At 47.0% G+C, this 25,056-nt stretch overlaps 1 protein-coding gene across 2 annotated transcripts in view; it reads right to left on the reverse strand.

Moving 5' to 3' along the window:
- Positions 1–25,056, reverse strand: part of RXRG (retinoid X receptor gamma) — an 89,541-nt gene that overhangs the window by 11,895 nt on the left and 52,590 nt on the right. For both annotated transcript variants that reach the window (XM_079981557.1, XM_079981558.1), the window contains exons 2-7: positions 24,427–24,683; positions 16,907–17,051; positions 13,896–14,075; positions 6,983–7,152; positions 5,872–6,001; positions 650–782 (exon numbers count right to left, since the gene is read on the reverse strand). In XM_079981557.1, the coding sequence (XP_079837683.1) occupies positions 650–782; positions 5,872–6,001; positions 6,983–7,152; positions 13,896–14,075; positions 16,907–17,051; positions 24,427–24,683 (1,015 nt within the window). The remainder of the gene's footprint in view (positions 1–649; positions 783–5,871; positions 6,002–6,982; positions 7,153–13,895; positions 14,076–16,906; positions 17,052–24,426; positions 24,684–25,056) is intronic.

Raw genomic sequence — 25,056 nt, forward strand, 5'->3', positions numbered from 1 at the left:
AATGTTGGGTGCACACCACTACCCAGAGAGCTTTTTTCTCTTCCTGAAAGGCTCAAGAAGTGGATTTTCCCTAGGCACCCCCGGTAGTTTAAAGTCCCCCCCTTTTTTGCTCGTTATTAAATTAATAATTAATCATACATAAATAAGCACAAAAATGTGCACCCCACCACTGAGACCATACCATTATAACTCTCCAACCTCCCAAAATTTCAACACCTCTTGCGTTGGTTTAACCCCTTTCCGTTTTAGCAATACACATTCTACAAACACCCATCATATCTCTTTAAAATCATTTCCCCTACATATTCCCCGTCTTACCTTAATGGCACATGTTAATTTATCATTAATAGCTATATTTCCAAACCTCTTTGTACGATTCTTCCATGTTATATTCTGCTTGCCTTTTCCACTTCCTGGCTATAATAATTCGTGCAGCTGTCAATAAATTTGTGAGCAAGTCTTTCGTCGCCTGTGAACCTTCCACCCCATCATCATAAATGGATAAAAATGCTACCTCTGGACTTTTGGCCAGCTTTAACCCCGTGATTTCTGCTATCTCCTAACCAAGCTTTTTATTCCACCAAATCAACTCAAAGAAGCCGTGAACGTAGAAAAGTGCAAACGTCAGAACAAGAGTTCAGAAACATGCCTGTCGAAAATGGAGCCCACTCCGGCGCTGTGCGCACTGCTCCGCTGCACATGTAAGCCTGTGGCCAGCAGAATGCCGTCCTGCACGGAGACAGAGCGGTGGGAAAAAGAGGCAATGAGCAGCTCATTCCAACCTAGAAGAGAAGACAGGAGTGAAACAGATGCATATTATGGGACTTGCCTCTTACAAGCCCTTAATGTGAGCTGGTTAATGTGAGCTTGCTTGCTTGCTTGTTTATAATTCAATTCTTAAATTTTATACTGCCCTGTGACGTTAACATATGAGAGTGCTGTTAGTTTAACTTAACAAATCAGTTAAACTAACTGGAAATAGCTTGCAGATACTTAATGGGCTTAGGGTTTTATTTATGTTAAGTGATGAATTAATATGTTTAATTCTAGAAGGTGAAGATTTAAGGGTGTTAATGTTTAAGTTAAATTTCATAAAAATTGGGATTTGGAAAACCGTTGAAAGGACATGCAATGAAATTCAACCAAGAATTTACTTAACAAATTTAATAACTGTAATTTTCAATAAGGCTATGATTTATGTTTGTCTTGTTTGTTTGTTTGTTTGTCTTGTTTGTTTGTTTGTTTGTTTGATTATAATATTGTGAAAACCAATAAAAAAATTTTGGGGGAAAAACATATGAGAGTGCTGGAGGTGAATTAGTTAAACAGGTTACCCAATCAGAACCCAGGGGGTGGAGTCAGAGGGACTATAAAACCAGCTCTGGAAGGTGTGAAAGGAGAGTTTGTTGGGAGGTGGGTGGTTGGTTGAAGTGGGAGTGAATTGGGATAGAGTCTGTGGGTAGCTTGAGCTAGTGTAGCGAAATGAGCTGAGTCAGGAACAGTTAGGAGCTAGGAAGACAAGTAAATATCTGAGAGGTGGTTTAGTGAGTGAGAGCAGGTAGCGGAAGTTATAGGTCTGGATAGGCACCCCGTGATTGTAATTGACCAATACCGTTTATGAAACCACACGCTTGTTAAACTGCAATAAATAAACAGAAGTTTATGTTCCAATTTAAACCTGACTGGACACAGTATTGTACCAGGTAGGGCCTGGGTGGTGGCAGCAAGAAATAAAGTGGTGGCACAGAGATCAATAGACGGTGAAACGTCCGGGGACCCTGTGTGATCGCCACATGCCCTTCATCTGAAAATCACAGGGTGGTTCACAACATAAAAACACAAAATAGCAGCACAAAATAGATAATAAAACAAAAGCAAACCAATAATTCACTTCCCACAAATATGTTTAAAAGACAATTTAAGGATTTATACAATTTTACGGTATGCAGAGAATAACATGTGTTGAGAAATCATAGAGAGGAGCTAGGGAAGTCTCTGGGGGGAGAAGGTTTGATGGGGAGGTGGGGGGGAGGGAAAAATAATGAATATGATATGTTTTGATATTTTGTTATGTTCAAATTGTTAATAATTTTTTGTTAATAAAAAAATAAATACAGTGGTACCTCTGGATGCGAACAGGATCCATTTCGGAGCCCCATTCGCATCCTGAGCAGAAGGCACCCCGTGTCTGCGCATGCGCGCGTCGTGATTCGCCGCTTCTGCACATGTGCGTGACGTCATTTTGAGCATCTGCGCATGCGCAAGCGGCGAAACCCGGAAGTAACCCGTTCTGTTACTTCCGGGTCCCTGCAGGAAGCAACCTGAAAAGATTTAACCCGCAGCGACTTTAACCCGAGGGATGACTGTAAATAAAAGACTATAGAATTTCCAATCAGCCAAAGGACTGCTTGCAGAGAAATGTTTTTGCCTGGCGCCTAAAGATATGTAATGAAGGCACCAGGCAAGACTCCCAGGGGAGACCATCCCAGGGAGAGCAGCGGGGCCACTGTGGAAAAGGCCCGTTCTCATGTTGCCACCCTCTGGACCTCGCACAGAAGAGGCACACAAAGAAGAGCCTCAGATTACGATCGCAGGGTCCAGATTGGTTAATATGGGGAGAGATGGTCCTGCAGGTATTGCTGTCCTGAGCCATTTAGAAGACATCTGAGGGCAGTCCTGTTTAGGGAAGCTTTTAATATTTGATGAATTATTGTATTTTAATGTTTTGCTGGAAGCTGCCCAGAGTGGCTGGGGAAACCCAGCCAGGTGGGCGGGGTATAATTTTTTATTATTATTATTATTATTATTATTATTATTATTATTATTATTATATATTTATAGATCTAAATCAACACTTTGAATTCTATCCGGAAGCTAATTGGCGGCCGGTGCAGTCGGACCAGGATCAGTGTAATATTCTCAAACCATCTTGCCCCAGTGAGCAACCTGGATGCTAAATTCTGCACCAGCTGAAGTTTCCAAACTGTCTTTAGAGACAGCCTACCACTGAGCCTAGGGCTTGCTGATCAAAAGGTCGGCGGTTCGAATCCCCGCGACGGGGTGAGCGCCCGTTGCTCGGTCCTAGCTCCTGCCAACCTAGCAGTTCAAAAGCACGTCAAAGTGCAAGTAGATAAATAGGTACCGCTCCAGCGGGAAGGTAAATGGCATTTCCGTGGTTTTGCCAGAAGCGGCTTAGTCATGCTGGCCACATGATTCAGGAAAACTGTCTGTAGACAAATGTCGGCTCCCTTGGCCTATAGAGCGAGATGAGCACTGCAACCCCAGAGTCGTTCGCGACTGGACTTAACTGTCAGGGGTCCTTTACCTTTACCTTTAATGTATAATGCATTGCAGTAATCTAACCTTGAAGTTACCAGAGCATAGACAACAGATGTTAGGCTATCCCTGTCCAGATAGGGGCGCAACTGGACCACCAGCTGAAGCTGATGGAAGGCACTGAGCAGTGCCGGAATTACATGTAAGCTAAGCAAGCTATAGCTTAGGGCCCCACTCTCTTGGAGGCCCCCCAAAAAATTTAAAGGGAAAAATAATGGATGTACATTTCCAAAATATAAGATAAAAAACAAATAAAATAAAACCTACATACAGCAACAGTGTTTTGTGTTGTGTTGGTCCATAAATTACCATATAGCATATATTCAACAAAAAAACAGTGACAATTTGTTGTTGACAAAGGGCAGCTGGACATATAAAGGGCCCCATTACCTTCAGTAGCTTGAGGGCCTCATCAAACCTAAATCTGGCCCTGCACCTACGTCTCAAGTGACAGCAAAGGATGCAGAAGTACCCGAAAGTACCAATACCTCCTTCTTCAAAAGGGGTGTAACCCCATCAAGAGCAGGCTTTGAAGCAATACGGAATTCTTAATCAGTGTGTCAAAACTTCTCTCTCCAAATTAGCTCTATGAGTTATAAAATAAAATAAAATACTCTTGGTACAGGTTTTTAGAAATGGATGCCTCTGGGTGCATTAGAAATGGAAAAATAAAATATTGCCATAAAGAACTCTGTTGCCAGATTATTAAACTTTCTCCATAAAGAAATGGCAATGGAGTAGGAGGCGGAAAGTGGAAGTGGGAAAAGTGTGATTAGGAAGCATCAGCAAGGCAGTTTAGGAGCACTGCCAGGCAAGGAAACAGGAGACAAAAACGTATTTGTGGGCATCTACACCTAGATTTTTTTGCTTTGCTGCATAGAGGCTGGGGGGATTTTCTCCCAAATTGCTCACACTCTAGTAGTAAACCTGTTTGATCCCATGATCCATGTGAAGATTGAAGTTGCTGTCTTACAAAAATATATATGAAACTGATGTTTTTCTAACCAAGCTAAATCCACATGTAACTTGCCCCCAACAAAGCCATGTACAGTGGTGCCTCGCAAGACGAAATTAATCCGTTCCGCGAGGCTCTTCGTCTAGCGGTTTTTTCGTCTTGCGAAGCAAGCACATTGACAGCTTAGCGGATTAGCGCTATTAGCGGTTTAGCGGCTTATCAGCGGATCAGCTGATAAGCGGCTTAGCGGCTTAGGGAAAGGGGGGGGAAGGGGAAAAAACCCGCAGGAACTCGCAAGACATTTTCGTCTTGCGAAGCAAGCCCATAGGGAAATTCGTTTTGCGAAGCGCCTCCAAAACAGAAAACCCTTTCGTCTAGCGGGTTTTCCGTCTTGCGAGGCGTTCGTCTTGCGGGGCACCACTGTATCAGAAGATTCATGCAGCAGATTTGTCACAGCTACGTGATGATGCTTAAAAGCCAAATCAGTCAGAGGAATGCTAACTGGCCGCCAATGGAATGAGTCAGCATTTTTCCCCCCACTTTGCAACCAGGATCATCATCATCATCATCTTTAATGTGTATACTGCCTTTCTATCTTACAATACTCAAGGCAGTTTACAAGTTGAAGAAACGAAAAATAAATTAAATTTTTTTTACATCTTATAACAATCTAATACAATAAAAAATATCTTTAAAATAGGCAGCCTTCATTAAAAAGTAGCATTCAACAATCAATTAGAATAGTATAAAATAATAATATCAACATATAAAGGTTAAACAGAAATCCACTCAACAGTTACAATAATATCTAAACTATAATCAATAAAACAACGGCAAGCCACAGGACATAAAACAATGCAATACAGTGGTGCCTCGCAAGACGAAAAGAATCCGTTCCGCGATTCTCTTCGTCTAGCGGTTTCTTCGTCTTGCGAAGCAAGCCCATTGACGGCTTAGCGGATTAGCGCTATTAGCGGCTTTTTAGCGGCTTTTAGCGGCTTAGCGGCTTAGCAGCTTAGAAAAAGGGGGGAGGGGGAAAAAACCCGCAGGAACTTGCAAGTCATTTTCGTCTTGCGAAGCAAGCCCATAGGAAATTCGTTTTGCGAAGCACCTCCAAAACGGAAAACTCTTTCGTCTAGCGAGTTTTCCATCTTGCGAGGCGTTCGTCTTGCGGGGCACCACTGTACAATACACATTGAGAAGCAGAGGGTGGAGCAAGGCAGGTGGAAGGAGGCCTTGCCTGATGGAGTCTCTCCCCTCACCAGGATCCCCTGCCCTGTCCCTCCCCCTCTCAAAAATAATCAAAACCCCATTGCCAAAACAGAGTGGCTTATTTAACGGGGGCAAAGGTGTCCACAGAATGCCCTCTTCGTTTTCGACACATCCCTATTTACTTATTTTCAAACGAGGGAATGGTTAAAGTGCAATCTCATCGTCACCTGCAGTCTGAAATGTGCAAAGCGGTAAAATCGGCATTACATGAGCGCTCCAGATGTTGGGTTTCTGCTCTTAATAAAAACTTGCCTCAAGTGATTGAAGGAAGTACAACAGTGGCAAGGTGAGGGGGCCAAGATCCATACCTGCTCGGAGGAGAATAACTTGGTCTTCCAGCGTTAAGTCTGAGAAGTGTGGGATTCGCTTGGCCCATTCCACCAGCGTGAAGAGTTGCTTGTCAGCCGCGTGGCATATGTTGGTGACAGGATCATTGGTCTAAGTGAGAAGCAGGCATGTGGGTGAGTAAATTCAACCGCCGCCACCTCGTCGTCATAGCCATCCTGCTCCCTGTTACTGAAAGCACTCCAAATGCTGAACCCATAAAAATGCTCGCAGGCAAAAATGATTTTGAATCAGGCATTGGTGCCTGTAATGGGTTAAGGGGCTGCTTGTGCGTAAATGGTTGAGTTCTCAACTCATGCAATCAGTTTCTAAACTCTCCCAGTCTGCGGAGCCATGGATGCATGGCTACCTCAATTGCTGGCAAAACTTTCATTTACAAACCTTGATATCTAGGGACTCCGGGAAGTGAAATTTCTTCAGATTCTGCCTATGCACCTTTGCAATTATCTCTCTGCAAGGCCATGCATCTTCTGCTGATCGTATTTGCTTTACTTCTGACATTTCTGCACACTTTCCAATTATACTTCTTCATTTGCTATGTGTGGTAGTGATTTGTGCATCCTTCAAATAGCATTATATGGTAGTAAAAGCACCAGCCTTCTATGTTTGATTTTGTATGTATATGCCAGTAGAGAATTTGATCATCCAAATACTTAAAGGTAAAGGGACCCCAGTCGTGACCGACTCTGGGGTTGCCTTCCCGCTGGAGTGGTACCTATTTATCTACTTGCACTTTGACGTGCTTTCAAACTGCTAGGTTGGCAGCAGACGGGACTGAGCAACGGGAGCTCACCCAGTCATGGGGATTTGAACTGCCGACCTTCTGATTGGCAAGTCCTAGGCTCTGTGGTTTAACCCACAGTGCCAGGCGCATCCCTCAGGTGTGCCTTATGGAGCGAAAAATACGGTAGTTTGGCCCTCTGGGCATGCATGTATGAATTACTCTCATTATTCTTCACTCTTAAATTTAATAAACAGAAATTTAATTACTACTACTACTACTACTACTACTACTACTACTAATAGTAATAATAAGTTGTCCAAGTAACAGCCAAGTCCCAAGCAGCCACCTACCGATTTGTCAGCGTTCACATCACTGTAAGATTCGGTTTTGGGCTCAACAGCCATTTCAGCCTCTAAAATCCTTTCCACAGGCATGTCTTCATTGCTGCTGCCACAGCTGCTTGTAGACTCAGCTTCATTCTCACTCCGCTCTCTGCTTCTCTGCCTCTCCTCTTGAACCGCTGAGTAGGAAAAAATATATATTAAAAAAAAAAAACCAGGTTTTGCCCCAGTCCAAACATTTCAGGCATGTTAAGTTTGTGGGTGAACATATCAGACAACACAGCGATTCTTCAGACAGCTCTTGTTTATTCACAGGCCAGAACATAACTGAACTGAAGGGTTCAGCCTGCCTGCTTATATAGAACTCAACTACAATGCAACTGTAACAACTTTCTGTAACTATCCAATCACTGAACGTCACTTTCAATTCCTTATTTGCATATGCGGACCTGGGTGAAAACTATCTACAGTAACCCCCTGCTGGCCCAGGGTGAGAACTTCAGTACATAACTGTGCCCCTAAATACATCCACTCCTTTTTCCTCCTCCCTTTCAGCTTGTGCCATGAACAGCCTTCCTCTGTCCACCATGTTTCTTCCCTTTCCATCTTCAAACATGTCTTCTAAAAAGCCTTTCCTGGACCAGGACAATGTGCACTAAGTTCAGGACATATTATTTTGACACAGAGAAAAGTAGATTTCTAAAAACCCACATCAGTTAGGTCAGGGGTCAACAAGGTTTATCTTGCCTGGGCTGGATCGGTCCCACAGAAATCCCTTTGTGGGCCAGATCTCTCTTGTGTATGAGCATGCATGCCCACAATTTCCAGCGTCTGCGCGTGCGCGGACGCGATTTTCGGTGCCGCAGAAGTGAGTCTCCGCACCGGTTTAGCACAGCGTGAGAGCGGACAACTCAGTTCGGAGGCGGCTCGTGTGCTGGTCAAACGACCTCTGTGGGCCACTTCCAGCCCATGGGCCTTAAGTTGCTGACCCCTGAGTGAGGTAAAGGTAAAGGGTAAAGGGATCCCTGACCATTAGGTCCAGTCGTGACCGACTCTGGGGTTGCGGCGCTCATCTTGCTTTATTGGCCGAGAGAGCCGGCGTACAGCTTCCGGGCCATGTGGCCAGCATGTCTAAGCCGCTTCTGGTGAACCAGAGCAGCGCACGGAAATGCCATTTACCTTCCTGCTGGAGTGGTACCTATTTACCTACTTGCACTTTGACGTGCTTTTGAACTGCTAGGTGGGCAGGAGCAGGGACTGAGCAATGGGAGCTCACCCCGTCACGGGGATTCGAACCGCCGACCTTCTGATCGGCAAGTCCTAGGCTCTGTGGTTTAACCCACAGCGCCACCCGCGTCCCTTCCTGAGTTAGGTAAATCAAGCTAATTCACATTAGCTTGTTTATTTCACACGATTTCTTCCTCTTTGCTAGTCGTGGGGAGAGGAGGAGGAAATCTGTGTTGACGTATAGGTAAAACTCACCAACAAGCCTGCCGATGTCTAGTTTGACACTTGAAAGTAGAGAGTAGGCAAAAGACAAGGCAGAAATAGCAATGCAACCTCCTTGTCTACTAGTAGGCTTGGAGATTGCAAGGCTCGGCCGCCGTCGCCACCATGCGAGTGCAGCAATGCTGCCATGAGGTTCGTACCGAAGCTAAAACTCAAAGGAAATCTCAGGCTCTTCTCCATGTCAAAACCTCGGGAGGAATTAAGCCAACCCAATTAGAAAGGGTGGTGGGGTGTGTGTGTGACAGCCTGGCAGCTTGTACAATACATTCTCCCTTTCTATTCACATACACAACTCAAGAAGCACCAAATGTTACTGCGGCTTCAACATCGACGCCCTCCCATCAGATGTCAAGGAAATAAACAACTATTTGACTTTTAGAAGATATCTGAAGGCAGCCCTGATTATGGAAGTTTTTAGTGTTTGATCTTTTATCACTTTTATAATAATAATATTTTGTTGGGAGCCACCCAGAGTGGCTAGGGAAACCCAGCCAGATGAGTGGGGTATAAATAAATTATTATTATTATTATTATTATTATTATTATTATTATTATTATTATTATTTGGGCTCCATCCTGGATCCTCATGGAAACCCAGAGCGGAACTGCGTTTTTGTTTTTTTTTTGGAAGAAACCAGCATCGGTTTAACAACTGGCAATTCACTTTGCACTCTGCAAGAAATGAGTGCTCTGGCTGGAATGAGATTTTTGGTTTGCAATTTGCATTTTGTTTCCTGCTACTAGCAGAGGCAGCCTAAGATGGCACATCCATTAGCTTTCCTGTTCTCTTCTGTACAGACAGCATTGAGGACTGAAGTGTCTGTTTCTTTCTATTTTAGCTGTACGCCACCTTGAGTCCCTGTCGGGGGGAAAGGTAGGATATAAATACAGTCATACCTTGGGTTACAGCCGCTTCAGGTTGTGTTTCTTTGGGTTGTGGACTGCTGAAACCCGGAAGTACCAGAACGAGTTACTTCCAGGTTTCGGGGGTCACGCATGCGCAGAAGCACTAAATTGTGCTTTGCGCATGTGCAGAAGCGCTGAATTGCAACCCGTGCATGCGCAGACGCACAGATTTTAGTAAGGAATGGGGGAAATTTATAATTTGTAAAATTTATAATTTATAAAGTTAAAACTGTTAGTAGGATTGGAATAACATTTGTAGTTTAATGGTGAATTTTGGACACAATGGAGAGGTAAAATATTTGGATTATTATATCAATCAATCAATCAATCTTTATTACAGTCCAGAGACCCAACAAATCATTACAAATCAATACGCAATTCATACAGCCTAGGTAAAGGTAAAGGTACCCCTGCCCATACGGGCCAGTCTTGACAGACTCTGGGGTTGTGCGCCCATCTCACTTAAGAGGCCAGGGGCCAGCGCTGTCCGGAGACACTTCCGGGTCACGTGGCCAGCGTGACATCGCTGCTCTGGCGAGCCAGAGTCGCACACGGAAACGCCATTTACCTTCCCGCTGGTAAGCAGTCCCTATTTATCTACTTGCACCTGGAGGTGCTTTCGAACTGCTAGGTTGGCAGGCGCTGGGACCGAGCAGCGGGAGCGCACCCCGCCGCAGGGATTCGAACCGCCGACCTTTCGATCGGCAAGTCCTAGGCGCTGAGGCTTTAACCCACAGCGCCACCTGCGTCCCATACAGCCTACCTCCAGGTTAATCAAGCATTTTGTTTAGAATATTGCCTGGTGCAATCAGCTAGTCTCTCCAATGCCCATACAGTATAGACTACACAACCAAGCCTGCCATCATCTTCCGCATTGCTGCCAGCAGCGAGAAGGGCTACAGCCCTGCCACACAAGTCCGGTAGCTGCAAGAATCCAGTAAGGATGGCTCCATGAGAAAACCAGCCGACAAGCGGCCGCTGTCCTCTCCCGACCTGAAAACCGCTCCAAAGAAGCCCAAAGCAGATGGGCAGTGAAGGGCATTCCCTGCTGTCCCCTCTTCCTGCCTGCTCCACAGCCTCCACTTGAACCCCCATCCAGTCAGCCGCCCCTTTGCGTGGAGGAAGATGGAACCGCTGAAAGCACATTTCATACACCACGGGGCTGGACTCTTGGGGTGGAGGACGCAGAGGCTCAAGTGAGGGAGCCCCAAGCAGGGGCCATCGCTGTGCCATGCCATGCTATGCCATGCCATGCCATGCCATGCCCCAGCCTAGGGAGGGGGAAGAAGGACTGGAGTTCCTCCCCTACCCCCTGCTGCTGAACCGTTTAACATGGACGCTGATGTTAGGGGTGGGTTTGGAGGGGGAAATTGTTATGGGGGGAGGGGGGCTGTTGGGTTTTTTACAAGTTGCAGTTACAGGAATGAAGTTCCTTTTGTATACCCCAGCATCCTGTGTCTTGCGGGTGGGAGGGTTATTCTCCCTGCCTCCATTTCTTGCCTCTGTACAGACCCTCTCCCTCAGTTTAGTTTTTAGTGTCTGCATTGGTAATGGAGAGAGAGGAGTCTCTGCTGTTTGGGGAGGGAGGGGCGGGAGGTGCTTGGACCTCCAATGCAGCTACTTTTGGGGGTGGGTGGGGGGATGCAGCTCATTCTACAACAGCTGTTCAAATGCTCAGCCCAGGGCGCTTGTGGCCAGTGGCGTAGCGTGGGGGGTGCAGGGGGGCCCGGCCGCACCGAGCGCAACATCTGGGGGGGGCGCTCGCCGCCTCCGGAGTCGCCGAAGAGCCTCTGGCGCAGGCTGTAGCAGAGCCCCATGTCTCGCGGAACCGACGAGCTGTGTGTGTGTCCGGGCTGAAGGCGTCCGGCAGGCAGCGGCTCTCAGCGCTCGCCGCGGTCCCCGCGCGTCAGGGCCACGGAGGGCGCACCAGGCAGCCCCTCCTCACAGCCCCGCCGCCGCCGCTGCTGCTGCTGCAGCTGCTGGGCCATGTTGCATTTTCCTCGCCTCTCTGCCTTCCTCCTCCTCCGGGCAAGCGGCGCCGTTTGGGCGGCAGCGCCAGCAGCAACTCGCCTCAGATCACCTGACATGGACCCGCCGCCGCCGCCGTGGCTACCTTACCGTAAATACCCCAGCCCAGGCAGCAGCAAGAAGAAGCTGGCAGCAGGCTAGGGGTTAGGGGCGCAAATTAATTGCCTTGCCCCGGGTTAAAAGGTAAAGGTAAAGGTACCCCTGCCCGTACGGGCCAGTCTTGACAGACTCTGGGGTTGTGCGCCCATCTCACTTAAGAGGCCAGGGGCCAGCGCTGTCCGGAGACACTTCCGGGTCACGTGGCCAGCGTGACATCGCTGCTCTGGCGAGCCAGAGCCGCACACGGAAACGCCGTTTACCTTCCCGCTGGTAAGCGGTCCCTATTTATCTACTTGCACCCGGAGGTGCTTTCGAACTGCTAGGTTGGCAGGCGCTGGGACCGAGCAGCGGGAGCGCACCCTGCCGCAGGGATTCGAACCGCCGACCTTTCGATCGGCAAGCCCTAGGCGCTGAGGCTTTAACCCACAGCGCCACCTGCGTCCCTTGCCCCGGGTTAGGGGGCACAAATTACTTGCCTTGCCCTGAGTTAGGGGGCGCAAATTACTTGCCTTGCCCCAGGTGCTGACAACCCACGCTACGCCGCTGCTTGTGGCTTCAACCCAGCCCCTCTTCTCTACACATGCAGCAATTCCTCTAACAGCACAAGCTGATTTTTCCCTCTCCAGACCACAAGGCAAAAATGCCTTGCCATTCCTCTCCATCGTTTTATATATAACCTTTTTTAGGGGGGAGGGGGAGACATTTTGGAGGGATGGAGCCTGACCCCACAAGGTCAGGGTGATAAGCTAGGAACAAGACTGTGGGACAATACTTTTGCCTGTTGAAGTACAGCTTTCCCTCTGGCTGGGGCAGGGATCTAGGTCCCCTTCCCACTCCAGAGAAATATGTACACCCCCTCCACTCGCTGCCTCTCTGGACATTCCACAGAGGGGAAGGGAGAAGACCAGTCAGGGCTTATTCTTCAGAGATGGTGGGGAATAGGCTATAAAATGAAAAGCAAACAGCTGCACTGACTGCTATATCCTACCTCTCCATTGTCAAAGAGATTTGGCAGGTAAAGAAGACCCCCTCCCAAAAATAGCAAACAAACCCAGGAGCAGACCCCCTTCCTCACCAACTTGCAGTGGCGTAGCGTGGGGGTGCAGGGGGGGCCAGCCGCACCGGGCGCAACATTTGGGGGGGGGCGCTCGCACTCGCAGCTCTCTGCCCCTACCTGGCTCACTCACTCTCTCTCACTGCAGTGCTGGCTGTGCGAATCCGATCCGAGCTGCCGGATCGCCGCCCATTGTGGAGGGGGAGGGTGCCAGGCGTGCGTTGCGGTGCGGAGCGGAGAGAGAGCGAGGGAGGGACTATCTGGGGGAGGGACAGTGCAGCGGCCGCCCAGAGCAGCGCTGAGCGCGGGAGAGAACCACACCCGACCAGCCCAGGCAGCAGCAAGAAGAAGCTGGCAGCGGTGGCAGGTTAGGGGTTAGGGGCGCAAATTACTTGCCTTGCCCCAGGTTAGGGGGTGCAAATTACTTGCCTTGCCCCGGGTTAGGGGGCGCAAATTACTTGCCTTGCCCCGGGTGCTGACAACCCACGCTACGCCACTGCCTCCTAGGAGTTCCCCATGGATGTCCACCCCTCTGCTCCCCCTCACTCTAGTGCTGCGTATCTGTCGTTTTTGTGCTATTTTGAACACATAAAGCCCTCCTTTTTGGATTATTATAAAAGATGCAGGAGGAAATGATTAACAGTAGGACCCACAAAGGGGAGAAGGGAAGTCCAGGAGATTCTTTGGAATGTTGTATGTTTGATATGTGACTGTAAAATTTTAATCTGAAAAACCAAATAAATAAAATATAAAATATAAAATATAAAATATAAAATATAAAATATAAAATATAAAATATAAAATATAAAATATAAAATATAAAATATAAAATATAAAATATAAAATATAAAATATAAAATAATATAAAACTGTGCTTTTTTCTGGGGGGATGCAGGGGTATACATACCCCTAAACATTTTGTGAATCTTTGTACTTTTGTACTTTGTACTGTGTTTATTTTTCCCAATTTGAACTAAAAAATGGTGATTTTCTTAAGTCAAAATGAGAGTACCCCTAAACATTTTTAAAGAAAAAAGCACTAAATGATATAAATATAAATAAATATATAAATATAAATATAAATATAAATATAAATAAATATATAAATATAAATATAAATATAAATATAAATATAAATATAAATATAAATATAAATATAAATATAAATATGTTTGCCCTGCAGTGAATTCACTCCCAACTACTGTGGGACTGGTTCATCCAGTGCAGTGATAGCGCAGGAATTCTGGGCTACCAATTGTCCAGATTATTCCGGCCAGCGCAACCAAGGATGGAGCATGTGTGTTGTGCCTCCCCAAACGGACGTACCTTCCCTCTTCATCCCCATCGCTAGACATTTCTGGTAGCGGCAGTACTGACAGCGATTCCGTTGGCGCTTGTCAATCAGGCAGTCCTTGTTATCGCGGCAGGTGTAGATGAGATCCTTCCTGATGGTCCGCTTGAAGAAGCCTTTGCAGCCTTCACAGCTGTATACCCCATAGTGCTTCCCTGGCAAGAAGGCAGAAGCACATGTCAATGCACGTCCCGGTCGGGAGACGAGAGCAAGCGGTTCGAGGGAGGTGCAGAGAGGCAGTGGTGGACTTTGGGCTCTCAAAGTTCAGTGGCGCCCTGGGCAACGCTAAAATTCGCCTCTCTCGCTCCGTTCTACAGTGTTGATTTAGCGACCCCTGTCCATGGGGTCACTAAGAGTCGGACATGACTAAATGACTCAACAATGTGAAAGCCACCATGGAGCTTTGTGTTCTAGCAACGTTTTATATCTATTCCATACCTCATAAATTGATTTCCTTATGGGTTAAGAAGCCTCTATGAATTTTAACCTTATCATACCACAAATAGGCGTGCCATCCGAATCTGTTATCATATCCTTCTAAATCCAATACATCTGTATTGTCCTAAAGTATCCAATCCTTTAACCAGCAGAAACAGGACGCCTCATAGTAAATTTCTCATCTTGAGAAACCCCAGTTCCTGGCAACATTCAACCTCTCTGCCGAGCCAGACTAAGGTTGGAGACAGAAAGTAATTTTTAAGGGACTTAAGAACATTAGAGACCACCCTCCCTCCCCTTGCTGGATTAAGCAAAAAGATCCGTCCAGTCCAGTTTCCCAAAATAAGATCAAACAGATGCCTCCAACTAGCCCACTAAAAGCAAGGCCTGGAGGCCATAGCCCCTGAACATGTTGGCTCCATTTGGCAATGGGTTTGTTAAATCACCTTTTAAGGAGAAGGCCCCATGGAACTCAAGGGGACTTGATTCTCAGAGGAAACGTATAGGACTCTGCTATAAAGTCATCTAAGATGGTGCCTGTCACCATGGGTGTAGCCAGGGGGCAGGGGGACAGCTGCCACCCTAAATCAAGTAAATAAATAAAAATATTTAACTAACTGACCAAATGCATCACAGCTCAGTTTTGCCCCACTCCCCAACATAAATCCTGGCTACACCCATATCTATCACCTTGCCTTGTGGCAGTGAATTCAATAAATTAATTGTTTGTGGTTTGGTGGGGGAGATGCTTGTCTGTCCTCAATCCATCAATCAGAAAGTTTGTGTGTAACATGCCGAATATGCATTGCAGTATACTGTGCTTTCAAAGAGTTTGGTCTTTGGGGAGAGGATTTTTTAAAAGGCCAGGAGCATGAATTACTGACCTCAACTAGAAAATCAATGAGGCAAGGTCATGTAGCATGAAATAGCCATGGCTTCTGGCTGCTTCCATATATCATACAGCTCAAGGGAGCCTGAAATTTGCCTTGACAAAAATTTAAGTGTGAGATTCTCAAGTTCCCATGTTAACACCCAATTCCATAAAGAACGACAGTGCTCAGAACTGTAATACCCTGGAATATCTGACTACAGATTAGGCATAAAAGTAAAAAAAGGTAAAGGACCCCTGGTAAAGGACCCCTTCCAGCCTCAGTTGTTGGACCTAAGGGCCCTTTTTCTTTAAGATGATGGCAGGGGCAGGTAGTGCACAGGCTTTGCAAGCGAAAGGCTGCAGGTTCAATCCCAGGTTCAACCTCATTTAAGGTAAAAGGTAAAGGACTCCTGGATGGTTAAGTCCAGTCAAAGGCGACTATGGGGTTGCAGTGCTCATCTCGCTTCAGACCGAGGGAGCCGGCGTTTGTCCACAGACAGCTTTCTAGGTCATGTGGCTAGCAGGACTGAACCGCTTCTGGTGCAACGGAACACCGTGATGGAAACCAGAGTGCATAGAAACGCCATTTACCTTCCAGCCACAGTGGTACCTATTTATCTACTTGCACAGGTGTGCTTTCGGAGTACTAGGTTGGCAGGAGCTGGGACAGAGCAACGGGAGCTCACCCCATCACGGGGATTTGAACTGCTGACCTTCTGATTGGCAAGCCCAAGAGGCTCAGTGGTTTAGACCACAGCGCCACCCGCACCAAACCAATCAATACTTACTGGCAGAATCCGAGACCAGGGAGAAGAGTTGGTGGAAGAAGACTGGAAGAAGTTTAAAGATTATTTACAGAAACACTGTAAAATTATTGAATGTTAAAATGACGTTGGAATGAAACGAAGTGGTTTTATTAATAAGGTTAAATAAAGGTAAAGGTAAAGGTACCCCTGCCTGTACGGGCCAGTCTTGACAGACTCTGGGGTTGTGCGCCCATCTCACTTAAGAGGCCAGGGGCCAGCGCTGTCGGGAGACACTTCCGGGTCACGTGGCCAGCGTGACATCGCTGCTCTGGCGAGCCAGAGCCGCACACGGAAACGCCGTTTACCTTCCCGCTGGTAAGCGGTCCCTATTTATCTACTTGCACCCGGAGGTGCTTTCGAACTGCTAGGTTGGCAGGCGCTGGGACCGAGCAGCGGGAGCGCACCCCGCCGCAGGGATTCGAACCGCCGACCTTTCGATCGGCAAGCCCTAGGCGCTGAGGCTTTAACCCACAGCGCCACCTGCGTCCCGCAATAAGGTTAAATAGGAACATGTAAAAAATGGATTAAGAAATAAGATAAAACAAAGAGGGTAAGGATTTGCTGAATTAATTATCTGAACTGGAATACAAAAAAGGGAGGTGTGAGGAAGTCATGAAAATAAGTAAATGAATTGTAAGATATAGAAAGAGGGATTTATTTTTAACTGTTTTTATTTTTTCTGTAATTTGTATTTTTTCTTTTTTCTTTTTATCATTTCTGTAACCTTTTTTAATTGAAATTTTAATAAATATTATTTTTTAAAAAACAAACACCAATCAATACAATCTTATTTTGCAGGGGTGGACACCTTGAAGATGCCAAGTATCTTCATATACAAGCTGCTGTCAAGAGCTTAAAATAGGTTTGGTACCTGATGACCTGTCCCCACAAATCGCACAGATGTGCTTGGTCAGCGATCCTGGGCTTGTGGATGCGTAATTCATGGCTCCCATCCCTTGCAGTCCCGGCAGAGGCTTGACGTCTTCAGAGTTGCTGACACTATTCATGACATTAAGCTAAACAGAGAAGGTGGACACACAGAGAGAAAGAAAGAGAGATGCTTCTTTGGGTTGATGCTATGACCCAACATTCACGTTAACAGTTCTCATGGAAAGTATTCAGCCAGCATCTCTTCCACATTTGAGCTGTACGAATGACCACCCTGATTTCCATGATCGGGTGGCAAGTTCTGAAGCTGTTGCAGCAAGTTCTGTGTAAGCGCCTGTCTGTTCACTAGCAAGATCGTAGAAGCAGGATCTGGCTGCGAGCCTGCCAGAACTTACTCAAGGCACCTGAGTGACTATTTGAGGCAGCGCAACCAGGCATTTCTAAGCTAAGTTGTCAAGCTGCTGCCACAGATCCAATGCATAACAACAAGTGGGGGGAGGGGACACAGCACAACTCACTTCTCCATAAGACTCTTGGGGAAAGTGCTTCTTGGCAGAAGGTTGAGTGCCTCCTGAAATTCTGGCCTTCTGAGTTGCAACCAACTAAGCTGTGTCTTAGAATCATTCCCCCCCCCAAAAAAAAGAAAATGATAAGCATCCTTCCCTCTTGTGGTACCCACCATTTCCAAAACTTTCATTTACAAACCTTGATATCTAGGGACTCCGGGAAGTGAAATTTCTTCAGATTCTGCCTATGCACCTTTGCAATTATCTCTCTGCAAGGCCATGCATCTTCTGCTGATCGTATTTGCTTTACTTCTGACATTTCTGCACACTTTCCAATTATACTTCTTCATTTGCTATGTGTGGTAGTGATTTGTGCATCCTTCAAATAGCCTTATATGGTAGTAAAAGCACCAGCCTTCTATGTTTGATTTTGTATGTATATGCCAGTAGAGAATTTGATCATCCAAATACTTAAAGGTAAAGGGACCCCAGTCGTGACCGACTCTGGGGTTGCCTTCCCGCTGGAGTGGTACCTATTTATCTACTTGCACTTTGACATGCTTTCAAACTGCTAGGTTGGCAGGAGCAGGGACTGAGCAATGGGAGCTCACCCCGTCGCGGGGATCCGAACCGCCAACGTTCTGATCGCCAAGTCCTAGGCTCTGTGGTTTAACCCACAGCGCCACCCGCGTTCCCAACCAAATACTTAGTGATGTATAATAACCATGTGATGTTCAAAAACTCATACACATGTTTCCTATAGGGGTCTGCTGAAGCGTCCTGCAAAATATCCTTAATGTGAAATCTCCAAACACATCCACTAGAATTCCTTGGTAGTTTTGCTGAACCTAAGAGCTTTCACTTTGGACAAGAATTGAGAGAACTTTTGACATGCTTACAAGGAACCCCAGCGTTCCCTGGAACTGCTCCAACCTAATAAGTTTCCATATTGGGGCCAGATGCAACTTTAGAAAAGCTCCTGACTGATATCCAATTATACTGCTGGAAGTGGTATTAAGATCAATCTACTGCTTTAATGCAAGATCCTTCATGCACCAATTAACCCATTAATCAATCCATAGGTCGTGAAGCACAAAAGGGAACAACAATGATCAAGGTATGAAAACCATTAGTTCAGTGCAAGTAAGCCAAAGGAAGTTCCCAAGGCTTCTAGGGACTTTGGTCAGCTCCAGAAAGCTCAATCTGAAAGTTTTCAGCACTCAAATGTATGACCGTGAATGTCTTCAAATGGTGCATATCCCATTTTTACTAGTGTATTCCTTTGGGCTCAGAAAAGTGTGATGTGGGGGTTTTAACTGAAAAGCACCAGGGAAGTCAAGAAGTCTAGCCAAAACTGTTGCACTTTGCTGGTTTGGGGCAAGCGTCATCTTGTGACATTTGCCTTTCAGCTGGTTTCCTAATATTATTTCAGCTCTATAAACTGCTCTTGTAGACTTACACACACACCTCTCAAGAACAAAGGACAGCAATATTTTGGTGTTTTTCATGTATTTTTAAAAAGCCAAACCCATGAAACAGCAAAACCTACATCCAAGCATGTAGAAGCTCATCAAGAAAGTTTTATTGACCCTTTGGAAAAGATCTAGAATCTCAACACCAATTCTAAAATAAATCCTTTCCTGTACATTTGACTTCACCCCTGTAAGGAATACTATCCCATTGTCTCCCAAGCAGCAGTGAGTTTCATTTTCTTGAGAGTTCTTTCCACTCTTCCATTTTCATTTCCTATTCCTGGGAGGGATAGTTTGCAGGGGGCAAACTACTTGTTATGTTGATAGCTTGGCTAGCAGCCAGATAGAGGTTTTAACATTTCATTCCTGGGCAGGTGTGTGGCCCTTGTTTTTATCTGGACTTCAGCACACAGCCACAATCCCAAGAAAAACCACACCCCATGTCCTGTGATTGGCCAGAGAGAATTCTTCTGACACCTATGGGAGCTTTGATTCTGAGACTAATTGAAGCAAGGAGGGGGTGGAGTGACTGGGAAGGGAAGGGTTAAACCTCCCCTTCCTGCATGTTACAGTCCTAATGAAGATTGGACTCCTCTTGCCTAGGAAGTGGTTGCAAGTCAAGGAACTAAAGGTACATCTAGTTTGGCTCTGGACTCCCTTTCCATGGAGGCGCAGGTTGCAGCAACAGCAAAGGTGGCATTTTTCCATCTCCACCGTATTAAGCAGTTGGTCCCTTACCTTTCTCGCCCAGATCTGGCCACAGTGATCCATGTGACGGACACCTCCAGGCTTGATTATTGTAACTCACTCTACGTGGGGCTGCCTTTGAAGCTGACCCAGAAACTCCAGCGGGTGCAGAATGCCGCCGCGAGGCTCCTTACAGGGTCCTTGCTAAAGGATCACATTCATCCAGTGCTTTACCAACTGCACTGGCTCCCGGTGGAGTACAGGGTCAGGTTTAAGGTGCTGGCTTTGACCTTTAAAGCCCTATGCAGCCTAGGATCCATGTACCGCCTCTCCTGGTATGTCCCGCGGAGGACCTTAAGGTCCACAAATGACAACACTTTGGAGGTCCCAAGTCGCAAGGTGGTTAGATTGTTCTCAACTAGGGCCAGGGCCTTTTCAGTACTGGCCCCGACTTGGTGGAATGCTCTGTCACAAGAGACTAAGGCCCTGCGGAACTCGACATCTTTCTGCAGGGCCTGCAAAACAGAACTGTTCCGCCTGGCCTTTGGTTTGGACTCAGTCTGACCCTCCCCTTATGGTTTTGATCTATGGGCTACTTTTAAAATGAGGCTGCATTTTAAATTGTATTTTAACCTGTATTTTAAATTGGGTTTTCCCCCCCTGTTATGTTTTTATTGTAATTTTACTGGTGTTAGCTGCCCTGAGCCCAGCTCTGGCCGGGGAGGGCAGGGTATAAATAAAATTATTATTATTATTATTATTATTATTATTATTATTATTATTATTATTAAAAGAACCTTGCAAGAGATTTTAAGCAGGTGAAGTGTCCTAGGAGAATGGGTGTTCGTTCCTCTTCCTGCCCATCGTCTCTGCTCAAGATGGCCCACCCAAAGAAATTCCCCTCGCTCAGCAGGGCTCAAAAATGTCCCGTGTCTGAGGATGCAATTGCAGCCCATCTAAAAGAAAATCTGGTGAAGGGGACAAGTGATGCTAGAAAAACAGCAGGCAAGGAAAGATGAAGCCCCCATCACCAACACATGGCTACTCCAACTTCCACAGGGCGGGCACCACCACCGAGAAGGCCCTCTGCTTGGTTCCCTGTAATCTCAATTCTCACAGTGAAGGAACTGCCAGAAAGTCCTTGGAGCTGGACCTCAGTGTCTGGGCTGAACGATGGGGGTGGAGACGCTCCTTCAGGTATACTGGGCCGAGGCCGTTTAGGGCTTTCAAGGTCAGCACCAACACTTTGAATTGAGCTCGGAAACGTACTGGGAGCCAATGTAGGTCTTTCAGTACCGGTGTTATGTGGTCTTGGCGACCGCCCCCAATCACCAGTCTAGCTGCCGCATTCTGGATTAGTTGTAGTTTCTGGGTCACCTTCAAAATTAGCCCCACGTAGAGCGCATTGCCATTGAATTTGGACAATGCAATTGCACTCATTAAGGGCTGTTGTTTGGAGGGGATGGGGAATCTGAGACAGGTCACGCTGAAGAGCAACAACAGTCAGAAGTTGGGGGGGGGTTTTGCACCACAGCTTCTTACCAGGAGCGCTCTAGTGACCAGCAGTTGCCTCACGAGTCCACCACCCATTCCAGTTTCCAGAGCAGGATACAGAATCGGCAGCCACTGAAGGATAACCCTTCTACCCGAGGCAGCTCAGTGCCATGAGGCACTTTAACCTTCTGAGCATAGCTGTCAACTTACAGATTTGAAAATAAGGGACCAAAAGCCTCGAAAATAAGGAACCAGCAGCCAAAGTAAGGGATTTTCAGAGCACAGGTAGGTTCAACTTCTGAGCCCCTCCTAGCCAAAGGCAGAAAGCCCAGCCAGCAGCCAAACGAAGCCTCAAGCGGTGGTTCCCACAGCGCAGCAACCCGGCAAAGGGGATGCAGCAAGGAAAACCACCGTCACCTCTCCGCTGGGAAGCGCTGAGCAAAGGCAAGTCCCCAGGCAACGCGGCCGATTTGATCGGCACAAGGCATGCAAGCTCCACCCCCCAGTCGTTCTTAGACTCCTTATTGGGTGAGCAACGTAGCCAAGCAACACAGTTGGAGCCTCCCTCCTCCCTGGCCGGCAGGGAGGGAGGGAGAGGAGCTGCTTCCTTTGAAACCCGGAAGTTTAAGGGACATCATCAATAACGGACAGCAGCGGGACACAGCGCTGGGATAAGGGACTTTCCCGCCAAATAAGGGACAGTTGGCAGCTATGCTTCTGAGCATTGCCTTAAGGAAATGCTCACTTGGTTAGCACTGAAACCCGGTCAATTTTTGTGGAGTTTGGGTTGCTGTTCTCTTGCTGCACAGTTTCTGGGAAGCAGTTCGTTGTTCCGGGAGGAGGAGGAGGAAGAGGAAGAAGAGCAAACATTGTCTCCAAGAGCTCAGAGTTGTAAAAGCAAATGTGAAAACCCAGCCAACCACTCTTTTAGCTCCAGGGACTTCTGGAACAGCACCTCCACGCTATGAGAGTTGGCCTGCAATCTTGCCACCCACTTGCAAGTTGGGGGAATAAGGGCCACATAATTCAGACAGGGCTTCCTTTAAAAACAAAAGCAGAATTTGGTAAGCAGGTCTAGCACCTTCCCCTCCCATATTCCCCAGCCAAAGTACAGGGCAGGGGGAATCAGTGTCTCCTTAAAAGTCTTTGGAGTTTGGTTCCTGCACATTAAGCTCAGTGATGTATGATACTTGGGACAGCTGCTTGAACCCAAATCCATTAGCTGACTGCTTGCTAATCCCCAAAGACCAGCTGCCTCATCCCATTAGCAGGAAAGCAAGTGAACCGCACTCCTTCGAGCTACTCAGCACGACAGCTTGGAACTGCCGCCCCTGTTCAGAGTCCATGTTTTGCAAACTGGTTTGGAGGGGGGGGGATTTGTTCACATTTAACCAGATGATCTGCCCCAGCCAAGAGATACCGGGGCAGCAAAAGCAACATTTGAACACCTCTTCTAAATCTCACGTCGCAAGCCACACAAAGAATGTGAGAACAAGGGCTTGTTCACACTTCTGCTTGTTCCAGCCGCTTTTTCCAAGGGAAAAAAAAATCACTCTTCGCTGCTGAATAGCATCAAACATCCATCTGGTTTTCTGCGTATCATTCTTTGCTCTGATTCAGTGAGAAAGGGCAGGTTTTCCCAGGGAAAGCTCTCTGGCCCTGGGAGAAGTGGAAGTGTGGATGAGCTCTAATAATTCAGTCAACACTTGGGATATATCATGGGGGCCTGTTGAAAGGCAGGTAGGCACTTCTTCCCTTTCACACCTGGGGATGCAAAGATTTTAATATTCCTTCAGACCACCCTGGTGCAAAGCCCATCTTAAGCAGCAGCAGCACTCTTTGTAAAAGGAACCCAGTTCTTCCAGGCTAGGTAGAAACGGCCAGTTGCCAGATTGAGAGACAGGGAAGTTGTTCTTACAGGACTCACAGCCAACAGCAAACTGCCTAATCTTGGCTTAAGGGGGGTGGAATATGCTTCACAGAGGACAGAGAACGGTTGCAAAAGGAGAGAACAAAATTTCCAAGGCTGGGTTTGGATTTGTTACATCTGTGGTTAGCAAGAAGGCAGCGTAATCTGTTACAGCCTTATAAATAAATGCTTGGTGAGACCTGCAATGAATTGTTTCACTGTGCGCCCATCCCTCACTGCCCATGTACATTCGTGGCATGCAGCTCCTCTGCCTCCGAGTGTGCCGGCTGGGGCTGAAGGCGGGGGCACCTGGTTTGCAAAGGGTGCACCATACACAGAGATGAAGTTGAGTGGGAGCTGCTAAACAGTGTTGAGAGGGGGAATCAAATCTCTTAGGGAGGCATCCAACCAAACAGTTCCTTGCAGGAATGGGAGTGGCCGCCAAGACCATATAATACTGGTCCTGAAAGACTTACATAGGCTCCCAGTACGTTTCCGAGCACAATTCATAGTGTTAGTGCTTACCTTTAAAGAACTAAACAACCTCGGCCCAGGATACCTGAAGGAGCATCTCCACCCCCATCGTTCAGCACTGAGGTCCAGCCCCGAGGGCCTTCTGGCGGTTCCCTTACTGCGAGAAGCGAGGTTACAGGGAACCAGGCAGAGGGCCTTCTCAGTGGTGGCACCCACCCTGTTGGAACGCCCTCCCATCAGATGTCAAGGCAATAAGCAACTACCTGACTTTTAGAAGACATCTGAAGACAACCCTGTTTAGGGAAGTTTTTAATGTTTGATTTTTTATCGTGTTTGTAATATTCTGTTGGGAGCCATCCAGAGCGGCTGGGGAAACCCAGCCAGATGGGTGGGGTATAAATTATTATTATTATTATTGCATTCTTTTTGCAAGTGCAAGGAGTTTTAGTTGTCTGTTAGAACTTCTCCTCCCTCTCCTTTCCCCAAACAACTTCTAAATCTGTTCCAGCATTTCCCCCTGACTTTCTAGAAGAGATTTACTTAGTGCACTCCTGAAGCTAGCTGAACTTCTTTAGCTTTTATTTCCGAATTTCAAACTGGGGCAATCTGTAGAACAGCAATGTGGAATCTATAGTCCTTCAGATCTTATTGGATCACAGCTCCAGTCACTCCTGCTTCTCCATCATGCTGTCTGTATCTGATGCATTTGAATTTAACCACATCTGGAGGGCCACAAGTCTCTAGAACACAGCAGAAGTGTTCTGGAATATCTGGAGCAGAATATCTGTCTGTCTGGAACACAATAGGGACGTCAACTGCTTTATTCATCTATTGCAGAAAAACCTCCTGCCACATGCAAGAAATTCCACAAATAATTGAGAACTGGGCCTAACATACGGCATATTCATGAAAACTCCAGTTTACCAAACTGCATAAAAAAAGAATATCAGTTGATACCGACCTGGGGGCTAGTGTGTGCAGCAAAATTCACGCCCGCTGGTGAAGACAAAGGAACGGAATGCGCTCCCATAGAGGACGTGAGCACTCTGTACGGAGAGCTCATTGTATTAACAGATGCTGCTGAGCTCATAGACGACGAGAGAGTCCTTGAAGCACTGAGGGGAGACTCAAGGTAGTTGGGCGTGCCATCTAAGGAACTCCCTGTGGGAAGGCCCGATCCCAGATTTGCAGGTGCAGAATTGCTGTGAACTGGAGAATCTGAAATAAAAAGAGAGACTCCATGAAGGCGGGCGACAAAAAGGTAAATGCAGAGCACTTTGGAGGTAATGGCCCCCATCAAATGGGGAGCGCCTTTTGCGTGGCGCGTGCAGCCCCCCCCCATCCCATGCAGCTCCCAGCAGTACAGCCTGGATTTGCCCCCCCCCCCAGCTGGACACCTGGAGGTAACTGCCTACCTCTGCCAGTTAACCAATCCCAGCTGAGAAGGCGTTGCCAGGAGTTGGCCAGTTCTCCCACTCTGCCCACCCCCTCAGTTAAGCCTTCTTTTGCAGGTTAACCTCTTCTCCACAGGTATGCGGGCGCTGCTACGTCAGGGTCGCTGTTGAAGGGCCGGAAAGGAATTTTCCTGCAT

This window comes from Podarcis cretensis (assembly GCF_951804945.1).
Source record: "Podarcis cretensis genome assembly, chromosome: 6".
Lineage (NCBI taxonomy): Eukaryota > Metazoa > Chordata > Lepidosauria > Squamata > Lacertidae > Podarcis > Podarcis cretensis.